The 18449-nt window shown below is 40.3% G+C and overlaps 1 protein-coding gene across 3 annotated transcripts; it reads left to right on the top strand.

The window, feature by feature from the left end:
- Positions 1–2088: 2088 nt before the first annotated feature.
- UPP1 (uridine phosphorylase 1) lies at positions 2089–13734 on the top strand. Of its 3 annotated transcripts, none has more exons than XM_061369649.1 (8): positions 2089–2132; positions 4463–4527; positions 7123–7240; positions 7678–7836; positions 9128–9242; positions 9696–9905; positions 11470–11616; positions 13095–13734. In XM_061369649.1, exons 2-8 carry the CDS (start codon positions 4475–4477, stop codon positions 13232–13234), a joined length of 942 nt encoding a protein of 313 aa, XP_061225633.1. In that variant the 5' UTR covers positions 2089–2132; positions 4463–4474; the 3' UTR covers positions 13235–13734. The 3 variants fall into 3 exon arrangements, with proteins under 3 accessions (XP_061225633.1, XP_061225635.1, XP_061225634.1); XM_061369651.1 differs by lacking the exon at positions 2089–2132 and adding an exon at positions 2148–2205; XM_061369650.1 differs by lacking the exon at positions 2089–2132 and adding an exon at positions 2296–2361.
- The last annotated feature ends 4715 nt before the right edge of the window (positions 13735–18449 follow it).

The raw sequence follows: 18449 nt of genomic DNA, 5'->3' as shown, positions 1-18449 counted from the left end.
ATTAATGGTATTAATGATTTGTCCTCCTATCAATAGTATTAATGATAATAAACACCCAGAATGACAAGAACCAAAATATAGTAGGTAAGTATCCAGACAGCTGCACTGAATTATTTGACCGATTAATTTATAAAGATGGTAAATGGTGAGGAGGAAGTGGTATACTTATTTTAAATCCTACACTGTTATCATTGGCTGGTGCAATGGCCAAATAAACTACTGGTCAGGTAACTCAGGTTCTGTTTCCAGTGAAATTTTCCAACCTCACATAGTGGTCTTTGTATTAGCACTTGTACTCCTCAAATAGAGGAAAATGTTACAATGCTTGAAACCTGATGGAATCCAGCTCTCCCAATGGGAAAAATGTGCCTTTGGACATAAACTGGTGGGACCGATTGAGAGGGCTTTAAACTAGAATCAGTGGCAGAAGGGGATACCAACAGGATTGCTGAAGGTAAGCCAAAGGTTGACATGGTATTGCCTGAGGATGGCGATGCTAGTGGGAATATTTACACTGCTTCTGGGAGCATGGGGGGGCTCAGGAGCATATCTTGAATGCGTGTACACCAACGTTTGCAGTATGAGGAAAAAACCAGGATGCACTGGAAGTGTTGGTCAGCTCCCAGATCTATGTTATCATTGGTATTAGAGACTTGGTGGAGTGAGTCCCATGACTGGAGTGCTGGGATGGAAAGCTGAAGGGCAGAGCACCAAGAGTTGTAGTGAATGTGGCTACACCTGGGTGGTGACTGTAACCAGAGGTGTTCAATACATTTATCAATGCTCTGGATGCAAGAGTTGAATGCACCATTGCCAAATATGCTGATGACTCTCTTGAGGGACAAGAGGCGTTGCAGAAGGATCTAGATAGGTCAGAGCATTGGGCAATGATTTATAGGGTGAAATTTAACAGGTTGAAATGCTGGGTTTTGCACTTAGGACAGAGTAACACTGGGCACAAGTATAAATGGGGAGAGAAATGGCTCGAGAGCAGTGCTGCAGAAAGGGATCTGGGGGTGCTGGTCAGCAGCAGGCTCACAAACATGAGTCAGCAGTGAGTCCTGGCAGTGCAGAGGGCAAACTGCATCCTGGGGTGCATCCAACACAGCATGACAGCATGGTCAAGAGAGGTGATGATCCCGCTGTATTGTGTTGGTGCAGCCTCACCTTGAGTTCTGGGAGCAGTTCTCTGCCCCACAACTTAAGAAGGATACGAAGGTCCTTGAAGGCATCCAGAGGAGGGCAACAAAGCTGGTTGAAAGGCTGTAAAGCATGTCCTGTGAGGAGCAGCAAAGGACTTTGAGCTTGTCTAGTGTGGAGAAAAGGGGGCTGAGGGGCAAAATCGTTGCTCTCTACAGCTCCCCGAGGAGGGAGAGTGGAGAGGGAGGTGCTGTGCTCTTCTGCCTGGGATCCAGTGAGAAGACATGTAGGAATTCTTCAGAGATACACCAGGAGAGGTTCAGATTGGACATTAGGAAGCATTTCTTTAGTGAGTGGTCAAACACTGGAACAAGTTGTGCCTGAGGGGCATTCAGTGCCCCAAGCCTGTCAGTGGCATTTGAACAATGCCCTTAACAACATGCTTTAGCTTTGTCACCCCTGTGCAGGCACTTGGATTAGATCATTGTAGGTCCCTTCCAGCTGAAAGAGTCTAGTCTGTTAGCAGCAGTCTGTGCTCTTTTCTCACCACGTGTTTTTTGCCATACCAAGGCACTAGAAAAAGAAGAGCACTTACAGACCGTATGAATATACATGTAGAAAGACCGGTATAGACACCGACATCCACACAACCTGACTGTGCTCCTCGGGGTTGCCAGCACGTGCTTACCGTATGTATATGTGTATTATCACATCGTCCTCGCCGCCTCGAGGCAGACCGCGGCCAGCCCCTTACTGATGTCCGAGCCGCGCTCCGCCGCGGGCTGCCGGCGCGCCGAGAGTTAACCGCGCCCGGTGCTGCGGGCTCCGCCCGGGGCGGGGCGGACGGTGTTGTGCCGTGCTGTGCCCTACCGTGCCGCACCGTGCCGTTCCGCCCGCCGCTGCTGGAAGGTGGGTCGGCCAGCGCACCCCGCAGCCCGACCGGGTGCGCCGAGAGAGAGCTGCGGTTCACAGCGGTGCCTCCGCTGCCCCAGGTGAGAGCTCAGCCGAGCCCCGCCAGCCGCCGGTCACCGGATCCCCCGCGTGCGGGTAGCGGCGGAACCCCGAGTGCCGTTCGGGGGCGGGGAGGATACGACCGGTGCCGGGGAAGCGGTGGTTGAGGGCGGTGGGGACAGAGGTCTGGTGGGGTGGGAGGTTCGGTGGTGCCGTTTTTCCGAGATTGGGTGGATGGGAGCTGCCCGCGGGGCAGGAAGCCGGCTGGAAGTAAGTGATGGGCGTCGGGAGCGAGCTGTCATTGCATGCATAGCCTCGATGAGGGACGCTCAGGGCAGAAAACAGTTTTGCAGTGGCTCTTCAGGTTTTCTAATGATGGATCAACGCTAACCTGATGGACCAACGCTAACCTAACACTACTTTTCCTTAAAGATACTGCTAACTGAGACTTTCCTAAAGAAAAAAAGCAACCGGACAAAACCAACCAACAAACAAAACAAAAACCCAAACCACCACCGTGAAACAAAACAATAGTGTGTGTGTGTGTGTGTGTGTGTGTGTGTGTGTGTGTAATGAGATACAGTGGATTCTGCCCGGTTTTGAATCACTGGGCAGAGTAGTCACACACATGTTGAAGCAGGCCATGCCCTTTCTTGTGCTGCATCCTGCTGGGAGCGCATTATTCTTGAGCATCAGTCTGATGGAGGATGGCTGCTGGAAGTTTTGTCATGTCTATAAAAATCTCCATTTGTATAGGCAGTGTGAGAGTTTTACGGCTTTATGGTAATCGGGTGCCTGTTGGTCTGTGTGTGATGGCCGGAAGGGTCTGCCGTGGGAAAACTGAGTTATGCTTGCTCCTTTCTGCTGTTCCTGCCAAGGCGTCTCTGGTTGGGTGCTGCTGGAGAGGGTACCCTGCACCTGTGCACTGTCAGAACTTTGCTGTCAGATTTTCTTGAAGTACATTGTTACTTAGCGCACTACAGAACCAAGAACACTGTTAAAAATTATGTGGTTGCTTAATGCTGTTAAGAGCAGCTGAATAAATATCCTTGGTTTGTTTGCAGCCAGTTATCATCTAGGTACATAAAAAGCATTTTGCTGTTTCTTCTTATCTGATAACTCCTTGTTATTAGCACTCCCGGCACTGTACTTTTCTTGGGACAAATGATGCATTTTTCCTGTGATGCATGTGGTATAATAGTGATGCCCTGTGGGAACTGATTAATCCTATGACCACGAGGATGCATAATGATTCTAAATGTGACTTTTATAGTTTACCTCCTTGAGCATGGAATCTAGTATATGTTTAGTATGTGTAGTACATGTGATGTTTAGGTCTGTTTAATAAAGGTGACATTTTAAATGAAGAAAATGTCCTTGAAAGTTTTAATACATTCCCATTATTCAGTGGCTTTTAACACTCAGACTTCAGGTTAATCTTGTTTGGTTTTCAGTTCTTTCAAAATTCACATATTATGTAATTCTGTTGCAAGACTGATTTCTTTCTATTTCCTTGTAGTGTAATCCTGGAGTTTTTAAGGATTACAGTCCTGTCTGTATTACAGTGTATGTGCTGTCAGGCCTTTTATAAGGGAGGGTAGAGCAGAATTTGTGATTCAATACTTTCTCTAAGGGCATTCCCAGAAAGTACCAACTTTGGCACGTAGCTGTAGTCACTTCTGAAAATAACAACAAATGAATCATTCTGTAATTACAATTTTGTCATTGTATCAACACCAAAGCTTCAGTGATATATTTGCCTATTTGTATGCAGAAAGAAGATTTATTGTATAGGTTAATGGATTAGGAAAAAAGTTGATAAAGGGCTGTGACTTTTTGGAGTCATGGTTTGTTTTAGCTTTCCTTGCCCTTAGACTGGAGCAGATAAAAATCTCTTATGGTCAGTATGAGGAGTTTAATGGAAAGTATATTATGATTAAGGTACTTTTGACTCAGGTTTCAGGCATATGGCAGTTGGAGATGAGCTTTAGAGCCTTCTGGAGGCAGAGGTGGAAGAGGGGCTAAGACTAGGTCAGCAGTCACTGTCATTGTGGGAGGCACAGAAGAAAGTGGGTTGTTTAGTTAGCTGTGAGACTTACCTCTCTTTGGCTCAGGAGCCGGGTGTTGCTTATAGCACAGAACAGAAGTAGTAGTGAGATGGGGGTTACCTTAGCAAGGGATTAGTTCAAGTTTTAGTGGTTTAAAGGTGGTGATACTCATTTTGCTGTAGTGGGGCTGGGTTATTTCGGGGGTTTAATATTCATGACAGCGTCACGTATATAGAGGGTTTGTCTCACTGTTAATGATGCTAGCTTTACGTATGGGACTATTCTGATGCACTTTATATCTGATTTTTTAAATATAATTCTAGGTATAAGCATACATGGCTCCTGGTATCCCAAACAAGAAGAAAACTGATGATGAACAGTCTTCAAAGTAAGATTTGAAAATGAATTGTCCATGTTCATATTTACCTTCCTCCCCAAACTCATTACTCATTTAGTTTAAGATAAAGTTTATAGTACAAATATTGATTATAACATCAAGTATCTAGTAGAAACTGTTCTGACAAATGGGGTCTTTATCTGATTTAACCACAAACGCCCATGCGGTGGGCTTTGCTGGCTAGCTATTTTCATTTATTATGACAGTGAATTTTTCCAAACATAGGTGATGTGTGGTTTTATTATTTATTTATTTTTTAATGCAGTGAGCTGTTGAAATGTTGACTTTGGTTGCTGCATATGGCCAGACCTACCTGCTGCAGGAGTTTAATCAAATATTGAAATCTTTTTCTGTAAACCTTATTTTAAGCTGCTTTTAGTAAAACCGTGCTTGCATGTTTAGCCCTCATATATTTGCGTTTTGTTTCAAACATCAGCTTTATAACAGCGTAAGGGAAATGAATTGTCTGCTCCTTAGGGTTACAGGCCAAAGATTTTTATCAGTCAAACTTTGCCTTTACTGTTAATTCATGGTATTGGTCCTATGTACAAACGTTGATATGCTTATTTTATTGCCCATTTTACCCCAGGGTCGAAGTCTGCAGTTAGATCTGGATGGGCAGATAACCAGTGCAAGTTAGTAACAGCCGCTAGGTGCTGCAGGGTGGTGGGTTGGAAAGCTTTGCTGGTAAGGTATGAGATGAAAAAGGTGAAATACAGACACTGCTGAGGAAGGAAGCTGTATTTAGGGCAGGCATGAGGATGGTGGTGTTGGCACATACTACATGAATTTCCCTGTACTTTTAACAGAGGCCTCACCTTTTCCTAATTTATTTCCTGGAGAGAAGCTTTGATGCTGGTATTCTCATAAAGAAGGAAATATTTCTTTTGCTTGACTGAGAACAAATTTTAAAGTGATTTCAAATCATATCCTATTTGTAAATAAAAACTGTTCCAATAAACATCACAGCCAGCTATTAGATCTGCATTAGTGAGTGACCCATTTAATATGGGTAGAGAATCCCACAGAACCAAAGAGGAGAATATTTTAGAGTAGCAGCCTGGGAATTCTGCTTGTGTGAGCTGGCAAACTCTTGGGCTGTCTGTGCCTTTCCAGAGAGCCGCAAACCTGTTATTTATTTCTTCTGTAGTCAAACAGGTCTCTCAAAGGGAAGAACAAAGGCAACTGAAGCCTTTGGCTCCACCTCAGGCAGGATTTGAGAGAAGCAAATGGGCATGTGGAAGATGGAGAGGAATTGCTACCAAAGGAGCTAGCAGCCCACCTGCTTTGTTGGGCTGCTTTTTCTGTGCTGAAGGTGGTAGTGGTGGGCTGGGACAAATAGGGTGGATTGAGATGATAACTCTTTCTTTGGTTGTGCAGCTGCTGCTCCATAGTGACTGACACTGGGGAGAGAATTTCAAGGACAGAAACAACTGTTATACTGAGAATATTGGGGTTGTAGCTGTTTCCTTCGCTTTCTGAGGAACAGTTCAGTGACCCCAGTATGGGCATCTAGGCCATTTTAGCCTTCTTAAGATAACCCATCCATCCTGTGCAAGGTTGACAAATAAGACGTAGGACCTACAGAAAAGTCCTGCCTTTCTGGAGAGGCATTAGAAGACAGACCAGATAACCTAAACTGTCTCAAATAGCACTGAACACCTCTGCGTAGGCTTCAGAGTAGTTCCTGTGAAGTCCCACCAAGTTTTTGCATCAACTCCAGGTGAACTCTTTTGTTTGTTTCCTCTGACAAAGCAGTTTGAATTTCCTGAGCCATGTTGTGACTGAAGTGAGCCTTCATTAAGTTATTAAGTCGTCTTCCTGTGTGTGAAAGATGTTTATTGCTTGATTCCGTGTCTCGGAAACTACTTTGAAGTATTGGCCAGTATTTTGCTTAAGCTTATGATTATTGACTTTCCTGCCTGTTTCAACTGAATTTAAAACATCAAGCACAGAAGGCAGACATTTTATGATTAATTCAGCTTGCTTAGTTAGTCCATTACCAAATTTTCCATGAAGGCAATACCATACGCTGAGGAATTCAGTTTTCCCTCCTTGACTTGTTTCCTGGATCTTCAGAAAGGGTGGGTTTTTTTTTTAAAGCTGTCTCACTTATAGGAAACAACTTAGGAGGAAGTAAATTCTTTTTACCTCTTCCAGATCCTAGCATTAGACAATGCTAAGGATTGTCTGTGTAGAAAGGTGTCTTACTGCATATTCCCTGGTCCAGCTCCCAGTTGTTCTGCTCTCCATAAACACCCACCCTGGTTCACAGCTTTAAGATTATTTAAGATAAAGGTTGCACTGTTGCAAATGCATCCTACCATCTGGGCTTTTCTTCAACAATGTCATCCTGTGTGATGAATGCAATTTTAAATATCGTGATTTATTATGAGATGCAAGTTGTTCATAAAATTTAGGATTTCCTTAAAGTAATGCATCAGGAACCAGTACATGAATGCAGTGCAGGCATACGTGGATGTGGCATGTCCCTACTTTTACTGCCTGACTTAACAAAGTTAGCATCCATTCAATGCAGGGGTTTGTTTATACTCTATATGTTTCACTATGCTGTTGTCCTGGCAGAGAGAATTTTGTCCATCTCTGCAACCCTCACCTGGAGAAAATGGAAGAAGACATCCTGTACCATTTTGCTCTTGGGACTGGTACCCATGATTTTCCAGCATTGTTTGGAGATGTAAAGGTAAGGCAGTTGCTTCGTTCAGCCAGCCAGTGCTTTTCCATAGAAGGTGGAAGTGTAGCTGTCTTCAAAATGAGACTAAATGTGTCAACATACCACCAAATGAGGAGGGAATAGAAAGAGGATAAGCTTTTATGGGTTCTTGTCACTTTCAATATCAAACAAAATCTGGGATGATTGTTTCTTACTTCCCTTTTGTGGGGGGCCTTCAAATCAGTAGCTGTCTTTTACTAGTTTAAACAGGATGAAGGAATTTGAGTGGTATATAGAAGTGGGTTTTTTGTCAGTTTTTCTTCATGGCTTTTTAGAATTTTTATGAGAAGAATCACATCTGGTTCTGTTATCTGAAGGTGTTTGCATCCTTATATTGATCTCTACATGTTCTTTGATATAGTGAATCATGCAATTGATTTTGTTTTGTTGGATACTCTCCACCCCAGTTTGTATGTGTTGGAGGTAGCCCTTCTCGGATGAAAGCTTTCATAGCCTACATAGCTGAAGAACTGGAGCTTGGGAGCCCTGGTTGTGACTATCCTAACATCTGTGCAGGAACCGACCGTTATGCAATGTACAAAGTGGGACCTGTTTTATCTGTCAGTGTAAGTACCTCACTTACTCAGTTATGGGACACATATCGTAGAATCATAGAATATTTAGGGTTGGAAAGGACCTTAAGATCATCTAGTTCCAACCCCCCTGCCATGGGCAGGAACACCTCACGCTAAATCATGTCACCCAAGGCTCTGCCCAACCTGGACATGAACACCACCAGGGATGGAGCATTCACAACTTCCCTGGGCAACCCATTCCAGTGCCTCACCACCCTCACAGTAAAGAACTTCTTCCTCATATCTAACCTGAACTTCCTGTATTTAAGTTTAAACTCATTACCCCTTGTCTTATCTCTGCAGTTCCTGATGAAGACTTCAGTGATACTGTTCAAAGTAGAAAGTATGAAGGCATATTTCTTTTAAGCACTTAGTAGATGGAGTCATGTTTTCACATTTCTACCAGCAATGCTCAAAATAGTGCACTCAGCTACTTAGGATTCTTTTTTAGCCCTTTTTTTTGTGAGAGGGCAAATCTCAGAGACCTTCATTCCTTTCTTGCCTCCTTTTCCTCCCATGTACCACAGAGGTGTTAAAGGAATGACCTTGTAAATTTTTTGAGTAGACTTCCTATTGCCTCGTCCCTTGTTCAGTGTCCTGAATAATATGGGGAAAAACGTCACTCACTTGATGTATGTGGGATATCGGAAGAATTGGCTGTATCACATCCAGTGGCATTGTCCAGTGTGCTAACATAACTTAAGAGTAGCATTCCATGGGACTTGGAATGCATGCATGAGCTGCCAACTCATATATGCATTTTATAATGTCACACCTTTAATTTGTTGATACGATTGCATACTTCAATTGCATAACTGTAGTATCATCCTACACCCTCTCTTTTGAGTTGTAATTATTTCTTTATCATGCAAGTTAAAGTGAACTTACATTTGCTGAATTTTGTGACTAAACCACAATGTCTGTACTTTGAAAAAATAAATAGCCTAACTATTCATTAGCACTTCAGGTTTTTGGTGTTTAAGAACAGTTCTGTGATAAAGTGCATTTATCAGCCATTAGGAAAGGACCCTGCTTATACTTTCGAGAATGTATGTATTTTATATAATTCATGATTTTTAGAAATATTATGCTTCATCTGAGTCTACCAAAGCCAGTGTGAGGCTTTCTGTTTCGTAGGCCCAGAGCATAGGGGTTTTGTCAGAATGAGTTAGGAGACATCTGAAAAAAAGTAATTAGGAAAGAGATAGTCCCACTCCTTCTTCCATATATATTTTGTCTTGTCTACGTGCATGCTGAATATGAATTTCTGCTTTCATTTCAGCATGGTATGGGCATTCCTTCTATTGCAATCATGTTGCACGAGCTGATCAAGCTGCTGTATCATGCCAAGTGTTCCAACGTAACCATTTTTCGCATTGGCACATCTGGTGGAATAGGTATTTCCCCTCTTGACTTCTTTCTTTCTTCAAACTAAATCGTGTGTAGGAGAGTAAAACATCTCACTACAAGTAAGTAGTTGATGGTCAGAACAATTTTCTGCAGGAGATGAATCATTTTTCTTCCATAATTTTGAAAGAAAAAAACAGTATCTGCCTCTGGGCAAAACACACTTAAGTGGTCTGACGTTGTGAGGAGGAAGACATTTCTGTCCTGTATGAAAAAGATGAGATAAGAAAGAATATAGAGTGAAAAAGGTAAAATTTAATTATTTCAGAAATTATTTGTAATAATGCAATAAAACATCTAAGCATGCGTAAAAAGTCTCTTGGTGAATTCAGGGGCAAATCTGCTGCTTTTAAAAGAAGCAGGATTGGCTCAAGACTTGTGTTCTATGTGTGTGGAAACAAAGCATTAACTACACTATGAAGCTATATTTATTTTCACTGCAGGTCTGGACCCAGGCTCAGTGGTTATAACTCGAGAGTCTGTAGATGCCACCTTCAAGCCTCAGTTTGAACAGGTTGTCCTGGGAAAGACTGTAATTCGCAGTACAAACCTAGATGAACAGCTAACTAAGGAACTGATGCAGTGCAGTATAGAAATTGGTCAATTCCATACAGTCATTGGAAACACAATGTGCACTTTGGATTTTTATGAAGGTAAGACTGGTGACAGACTAACAGAAGTATAATGATAAGCAGTAACAGTTGAATATCAAATAGTATTTTCAGTATTATTTTAAATATTGAGTAATGATTAACATTAAGGGTCCTGTTCACTGAGCAGAACACATTCTCTACTTTGAGCTGACTTGTCAACCGCAATGAACCTATTTTTCCTACACCTAAGATCAAACATTGTGCTTAGCAGTTTGCTGTATCAAATTTTTAATTTTATGGAAGTTTATTTCCCCCCACCTCCAATAGATCCTCTGAAATACATATAGTCTAATACACGCTTTTCATGTACTTGGCAGTTAGGTGTGTTTTCCACAAAATTCCTGTGGCTTACCAAGGCATCCTAAGAGGGTTAGAGGAGTGAGAATTATTTGTGGCTGTTTTGGGCTTCTTTTATTTGGGGGAGGGAATGGTAGTGTTTGGGGGGTTTTTGCTCATTTGTTTCACACTGGTTAGGTATCTAAAGTAAATATTTCTAAAGGAAGTGCTGGGACTTGTTTCCCATTGTGCATTTTGAGAAAAGTGATGATCAGATAGCTGAAGACAATATTTTGCTGAGTTGTGTCAGTGCTGCCATGTAGGAGGGGCAAAACTCCAAGGCTTACTTTGGATAAACATGGAGATACTCAGGTGCTTTTCTGATTTCCCAAGCCTGTTCACAAACATCTTTCAAGCCTTATGAGAGCAGAGTGTAGATGGCACCTGGTACTTCTGTCTCTAGGTGTTACTGAGTAGGTGACAACAGGTGCAACGCAGAGGGAACGCATGGTCCTCATGATAGTTCTCAGGCTTGTTCAGAAGCAGACATAGTCAGTTTGTGTGTCTCCTTAAGCACCAGTCGCAGGTGCAAGCAATGCTAAAAAAAAGGTGTCAGGAGTGTTTTTAACTCATACAGCAAAAACTGAGGGCAAGCTCACGGGCATTAATTTAGGAGTACATCTCCTGAAAACAAGAAGGTATGAGGTAAAACTAATTTAACTTTACTGTGCATATGCTGCCACTCTTTTCTCTGTCTTATTCTTGAGCAATTTTAATAATTTGTCTCAAAACCCCTGTAATAGTATTAGCTAATTAGCTTAAGATTTTCTTCATCTCTTACCTTAGAGAGTCTGAAACTAATAAAATGGTCAGCTTTTAAGGTAGCATCAGGAAAGCATTTTCAAGGCTGACGGTTCTTCTAAACAATGAATAAACATAGAAAAAGTGCATATAGTTTTCATATAGCTTAAAGTTTGTTGATGAATTTTGACTCATGTTGAAAGTGGGGGAATCCACTACTTATATTTTCCCATTTATGAATTTGAGAATTTAAGCTGGAGAAGACTAATTAAATTGTTAGTATTCACATTACAAAAAATACAGGTAATATGTAGAAGCTCTAGGAATAGCTGACAATCACTTTGTCCTGTTTGTCTTGAGAATTAAAATGGAGAGTGCTAGTAAAAGCTGGACAATGTATAGGGGAAACTGCAATAATTATGTGTTTTAGAAACAAATTGTTCTGTGACTTCATCACACTAAAAATTCCTACAAAATTACTTTGTAGGACAAGGCAGGTTGGATGGTGCAATCTGCTTATACAGTGAAGAAGAGAAACTGCAATATTTGAAGGAAGCTTATGATTCTGGTGTCAGGAACATAGAGATGGAGTCTTCCGTTTTTGCTGCAATGTGTAATCTCAGTGGTGTTAAAGGTAAACTAACTTAAAGTCACTTTATTCAAGTTACAGAAAGTTTTTTTGCATTGCAGGGGGTTTGTGGTAAAAACTGTGAATGAGTTGTTAATGTACCTTCTGCATATAAAAAAAATCAATCCTTGTTATAGTTTTGTTGCTATGATTGTTTCATTTGTATCATATGTATTCATAATTTATGCAAACTTCCTCACGTAGTTTCTACACAGTTTAATTCTGTCATTTGCTATTCCAGCCGAAGGCAAGCACACAAATAATTAAAGTACCTAATTATCCTATAGTATTAATTTGTTTTCTTCAGTTAGTTGTTGAAGTTCAGAGGAAGCAACTGGTTAACTTAGGCAATGGGGTGATTCTCATATACATAACACTAATATCACTTTCTATAATTTAATAAGAAAATTGAAAATGTGAGTATTTTGTGTAGACTTACAGCTTTAATTCTTAAACAGTTGAAGACTCTCAGCAGCATTATGAATAAACCATTCCTAATCATAAACAGAGATTTTAATTTTTTTACATGAGCTAACTAATTTTCAGGAAAGATTATGGGGAAAAAAAATAATTACCAAACAAGCAATTACAAATAATTTAATGCAGTGCCTTTCTATTTACCGTGTTAACTGTCCTCTCTCACTTTCCTTGGCAAAGAATTCACTTCTCTTGGCAAGAAGTCTCCTAGTTTAAAACACCAGTGTTTCTTAAACTTCCTTAAACTCAAGGAGGATGAAAAGAAAAAGAAGCAAAAAGGCCAACAGTTATTTCAAGCATCTTCGTTTCTTACTGACCTGAGAGTGACCAAAAAGAACCAACTCATGCTATTATTGAGTCATTAGGGAGCCTGGTCCTTTTTGCTGTCTCTGCTTTGCAGGTCTTTAATATCTATTACTGCTTGTGCTCTGTAAATTGTCACTAGCAGAAATCCCAGGTACAGAAGGGCTCAGCTTGAGTAAAAGGAGGAGGGATAGTACCTTTGGGGCTTTGATCACCAAAAGGCAGCAGATGAGCCTGAGATGACCCATGAGATCCTTATATACTTGCAGTGCTCCCCATCTATGAATGTCAAAGTGGCTCATCTGCTGGCTCCTGAGGAGTGGTATCTACAGTGCAGGGATCTGGTAGATAGCAGAGGCCTGTAACTACACCTGCTAGAATAGTGTTGCTGTTTACCAGTCAAGTCCTGGGTACTTGTGAAATATAATTTCTACCCAGGAAAACATAAGAATCATAATACAGGTATCTTCAGCTACCTGAGAGCTCTTGCTTTACTAGTATAGCAATCAGTTGTCTTAATCTTTAACTTTTTTATATCACCCAAAGGATGCTAGTCCCAAAGCATCTTGTGGTACTGCATGCTGTGTTTTGGGTTTGTTCTCTCACATTTCCAATATTCTAGCTGTTTGTTCAAATGTTTATGATCTTGAACTGTAGAAGTGCCAGAATGTTATTCCTAATTAATACTCTCTTTTAATTTCTAGCTGCTGTAGTGTGTGTCACTCTTCTGGATCGGCTTGAAGGGGATCAGATTAGTAGCTCACATGATGTACTTGTGGAGTATCAGAAAAGACCGCAGAAGTTAGTGGGATATTTCATTAAGAAAAGTCTTGGGAAAGTATGAAATACCCATCTTTGTTTTATAGAAGCAGAAGGCTTTTGCACAGCTGAAGTCATGGTCACATCTTCTGTGCATTAAAGGTATTTTGCCTCAGAACACCTTACAGCATTCCTTGTGTCAAAGTTAATCATTTATGTCAGTGTTTTTTGGGAATGGACTTCAGTTAAGTTTTGCTTAGTTATGCATTGCTGGATTTAAGACTCGCTTTTATGTGAACTGGAAAGTGGGTCTGTTGTGAAGGACAAGCCTGCTATAATATATTAAAAAGTTTTATCTCTGCTGTGAAAGAAAAACTAGGAAGTAAATCAAACTTTATTGCCAATTACTTGCAAACCACCAAATTAAAATTAAGAATGCTAGTTCCTTTCTGGTTGTTATAAAAATTATATAAACTTTGTTGATTCACTTTTAAAGAAAAATTAAAGTGAATGCAATTTATTTTTTGCAAGCTTTGACAAATAATTTTATTTTCATATATTAAAATCTAACGAAATTTAATGAAAGTGTGGGACTGAATTTTCTAAGCTTGACACTAGGCTGCTGAATATCTGTATTTCCTAGATACTGATCCAACAAGATCATTCATACCCTATTTCAACTACATGATTGAATCAATACCCAGGAAACATTTATGGGTTAAGTAACTTTGCTTTGAAGAACTTGAAATCTTTTGCTGAAGCAAGGCTCCTGCCTACTGAAGAGGAAACAGAGGCATTCAGGAGATGCAAAGCATGTTTTTAATTTTACCCTGTTTCTTTTAAATTCCCTGCAGGGATGTCTTACACTAGACCACGTTGCCCAAGGCTCTGTCCAGCCTGGCCTTGAACACTGTCAACATGGAGCATTTACTACTTCTTTGGGCAACCTGTACCAGATAAATACATAGTCAGCTAAAGAAAAAGCCATTTATCACTCTCTCTCGCTCTGTCTTTTTAAACTTCTACTAGAGTGGAGGGTCCAGTTCTAGCAGGAGTCACAGGTCAAAAGGGTCTGAATAAACTCTCACTGACCCAGCTAAAAGAGATTTTTCTTTTCGAGAAAGATAACATCTGTTAACAAGCATGAGAATTGGATCTGAGAGGGAGTGATGTAGTTGTAAGCACATTCACCAAGAAGTGTCAGAAAGTGGAAGCAATATGATGAAAACATTAAGAAAAGGAAGGGATGACTTGGAAGCTGCCAATGAGCATTAATCTCGTTAAATTTGTTTGATTTTTCAACTGGAGAAAAGCTAAAAATAATTTTTTTAATTTACTAATTTAGTCTTCCTTTAATTTTAGAAACACATTTTCTCATTTATGCTCAGGTTATACAATGAAAGTAAGTTTTCAGAGGGGGCCTTTTTTTCTCTGTAAACTAAAGGGAAGGAGTCAGGTGGGAATGGCTCCACATTTAAACAAAATGGGAACAAAACTGCTTCTCCCTTATTTCTAATTAAAAAAATTAATTAATAATATGTGCTTAACTATGCCTGGTGCTTTCTTGGGCATTTCAAAAAGCCCTGTGAAGTCCCTTAGGAAACAAGCAGCAAAGCACATCCTTTCTCTACTAACTCCTGTTTCCAGAACAGGAGCAAGGAGATAAAAAGATCACTTAATAAGCTGCTTGCTGCACTCTAGGCTAAAGAACAGCTTTACCAAATTGACCAGTATGGGTTCAGAGGAGACAGTTTGCTGCTGTAAATGAAATTCTTACTATTAGTTACCTAAAGAAGAGAAAAAATACATTACCAAGAGAACAAAAAAACCCCACTTAATGTGGCTCTGTGAAGCTTTGGGGAAATGTATTATGGCAGCTGTCCTGGAGATATGAATCTGAAGTGGTGTGATTCGTCCTTTTAAAGGAAGGAGAGCAAGAATCTGGAAACTGGTTAAAAAGAAAAAGTACTTTTCTTACAGCTGAAATGTTTTTATTCTGTGTTCCCTAACAGATGGAGTAAAGGGATGTATGACAATGTAAAATTAGAATTCAAAGGAGACGAAGTATTCTGTTTATACTGGTCACTATCCTGTAATGCTGTATTGCTAATGCAAGAGGGTGCTCTATTGACACATCTTACGTGCAATGAAATACTTTTCTTAGCTTCAGAGGAAACTAGTCAGAATGTTACCCTGATAAGAACAATTGTATTTTCCCTTGTGACTGCAACTGGACAGAGAGATAAAGAAATGAGTCAGCTTTGTGCATCCGGCAGTGAGGTTGCTTTCCTGTAAGACCATAGACAATTATATAATACTGGTGCGGCTTTTATATGCTGGTTCAATTGATTTATATATCAGTTCTTTAATATTAGCCATTCACATTATTTCTGTAGAACGTGAATCAGGATTTGGAGTGGTAATATTTTAAAAAGCATATATGGAATCATAGAATAGTTAGGGTTGGAAAGGACCTTAAGATAATCTAGTTCCAACCCCTCTGCCATGGGCAGGGACACCTCACACTAGACCATGTCACCCAAGGCTCTGTCCAACCTGGCCTTGAACACTGCCAGGAATGGAGCATTCACAGTTTCCTTGGGCAACCCATCTGGTGTTTACCCTCACAGTAAACAACTTCCACCTTAGATCCAATCTAAACTTCCCCTGTTTGATATTAAGTTTGATATGATAATTACATATATGTTCACTATTACACAGGACAGTGTCTCCTGGTAGGTCTACAAATCCTGCAAGCCCTGGAAACCGATTTCCAGTCAAAAGCTTGTTCTGGTTCTCTGTGCCACCCTGTACATAGCAGTACACCACAGAATCAGTTTACCCCAGAGATTAGAAGGGATAAAAGCAAAGCAGGAAGGTAGAAGATATAAATAGGGTAGAAATGTGAAGGGAGAAAACAGTGGTTTCCACCAATAGTTTGTTCTGTGATTCGCGGTGTTCTTCTGGCCTGTTCCTTCCTTTTTGTTAAATAAATGGTTGTGACTGTAATGAAGGTAGGTAGAATGCATTTGTTTCACATATGCAAGAGAATGAGAATATGCAATAACTTGAGTAGTGACTTGAAGGAGTGGATTTTTATTTTTGGCATCTTGATATATTTCTGAGGTTTTCTTTAATGGAAGGTATTAGAAATCCTGAAAAGAAATATTTTGGCATGACCTGTTGCTAGAAGCAGTCAGAGTATAAACTTGTTATCTGTCATTTAAAAAACAAACTAAATAGTTCATTAATTTCAGTATTTCATTAAAATATACACCTGTAATATGCAGTATCTTTTTAAACGTGCTTCCTAAGTCCATGCAAAGGATATTCAGTGCACCACGTAACAGAACTGGATTCTCTTCTCAAGTTCAGATCTCAATATATCCTAAATAAAATGTTTATACAATTGAATCAGGGATATATTTAATTTCCATTGACAAGAAAGGTGAAACTGGAGTGTGAATGTTTTTAGATTTGCCCATTCTCAGCCAGTTATGTTTTGAATGCAGCACTCAGTAGTGCAAGCAGCAAACTGGGCTTTGGGGACTGGATCTGCATGCAACACTGAATGCAAAAAGCACAGTAGTGTGATTTGATGACACTGTTATGGTTTGCTACAAGATGTTGAGGTTTGCTTTACCTGAAAGTTTCTCAGTCTTTAAGCTGGAGTGACTTAAATGCATGCTTCCTCTTTCTAAAATAATTGCTATTCAATATTATACTCCAGAGTATGAATAAAGTTAAAGTTTAAAAAGTCTTCTGCCTGAAGATAAAGGAGGTCACCGAACAGAGCAACATTAAAGCTGAAACTCTATGGTACAATAGTAGAAGAGTAGTGCTGACAGGAGCAACGCTTTTGCTCAGGCTACAGACAAAATCCAGCAGCAGAAAAAAGACAGAGACGGTTTTACATGACGCAGAAACCTGATTCCAGATGCTTCTTGTTGGTGCTGAGCTTGTAACTGTGAGAAAATGTTCAGTTTACTGTCAGCCTGTCTTCCTGCAAGAATAAAATTCCTAGAGCTGCCCAGCAACGCAAAGAAGCCACTGACCTCCTTGTGAGATTGGGTCTGCTTGTTTGCTCAGTGTGCAGCTCCATTTTATTAATAATAATCCTGTTATTTGACCTTACCCACAATTAACATTTTTCATCATATCCTAGCGTTGGCCACAGAAAGTGTCTTCCAGGAAAAAATGCTACTAATTGATGTCATCCTGAAGGCATTTTGTCTGCAAAACAGGTCTGTGCCTTGTGAATATTTACAAGTAGTACTCCTAATAATATTAAAAGGAAAGCCTTGTGATCACACAGCAAACCTTGTGAAAGAAATTGTGGGTGGTGATAGGAAAATATGCTAGTTTACCATATTCCCAGCCATAGTCTCATATGCATTCCTGTCTACCAAACAGTATTATTGGCTCCTGGGCTTTAACCTATTTAACATATAAAACTCTGTTTCTTTGAATGCATTTGCTAACAAAGTCTAATTAGCTAAAATTAAAACTGTAGGCTAGACATGGCATGTTGATGATGTCATGTTATAAAGCAGTCAAGTTTTAAAACCAGACATGGATGCTGGCAGAAAGTTCTCTGTATTTTCTGCCCCATTGTTTTTTGATATCTTGCGTTTTCTAAGAGTATATTTAAAATTGAGACAAAGCCTGCTAAAGCTAAGCAGGAGCAGGAAAGGGCAAGGTCACTGGCTTGTCCTCACTTGGAGACCCGAGTCTGAGCATATTTCTTTTTCTGTTTCAGCTGACAGCATGCTTTCAGTTCATGCTTTGTCTAGAAAGGTTGGACCAGATGATCCTTGAGGTCCCTTCTAATCTGGATTCTGTGATTATATGAAAGAGTAGAGCACATCATAATTAAAAATACGATCTTCTAATACCTGCAATATTCAAGATGTTGACTACAGCCACTCTGTTACGGAGACCTGAAAGCATATAATTTATTTGGCCTACCAGCAACTGTGCTGCATTTGAACCCTTTCAAGCTCTTTGTTCATGCAACTCCTAAACAAAGTTGCTATTTAAGGCTGGTACTTGCACAGGATACTGCTTGGCAGTGTACAGAGGAAAGCTAGATCAATCAGAAGAGCTTCAGGGTGGCAGCAGTACAGCTGACACATCTTTCAAAAAATATTCAGAACTGATCTGCTTTTCCTACTTGTGTAATATTATTGTGTCTGTTGTGCCAGGGGTTCGTTCTGGGGGGCAGGGAGTGGGGCTTTGATTTCCTATTTCTCATATTTCTGTAACATTGCAAATAACACAGTCAAGCTAATACATCCTGT

This window comes from Neopsephotus bourkii, unplaced genomic scaffold (assembly GCF_033783945.1).
Source record: "Neopsephotus bourkii isolate Nb327-2 ecotype Australia unplaced genomic scaffold, CSIRO-AGI_Nbou_v1 NB_1508, whole genome shotgun sequence".
NCBI classification, from domain to species: domain Eukaryota; kingdom Metazoa; phylum Chordata; class Aves; order Psittaciformes; family Psittacidae; genus Neopsephotus; species Neopsephotus bourkii.
The sequence above is the reverse complement of the archived record's forward strand: the minus strand, read 5'-3'. Positions and strand labels throughout refer to the sequence as shown.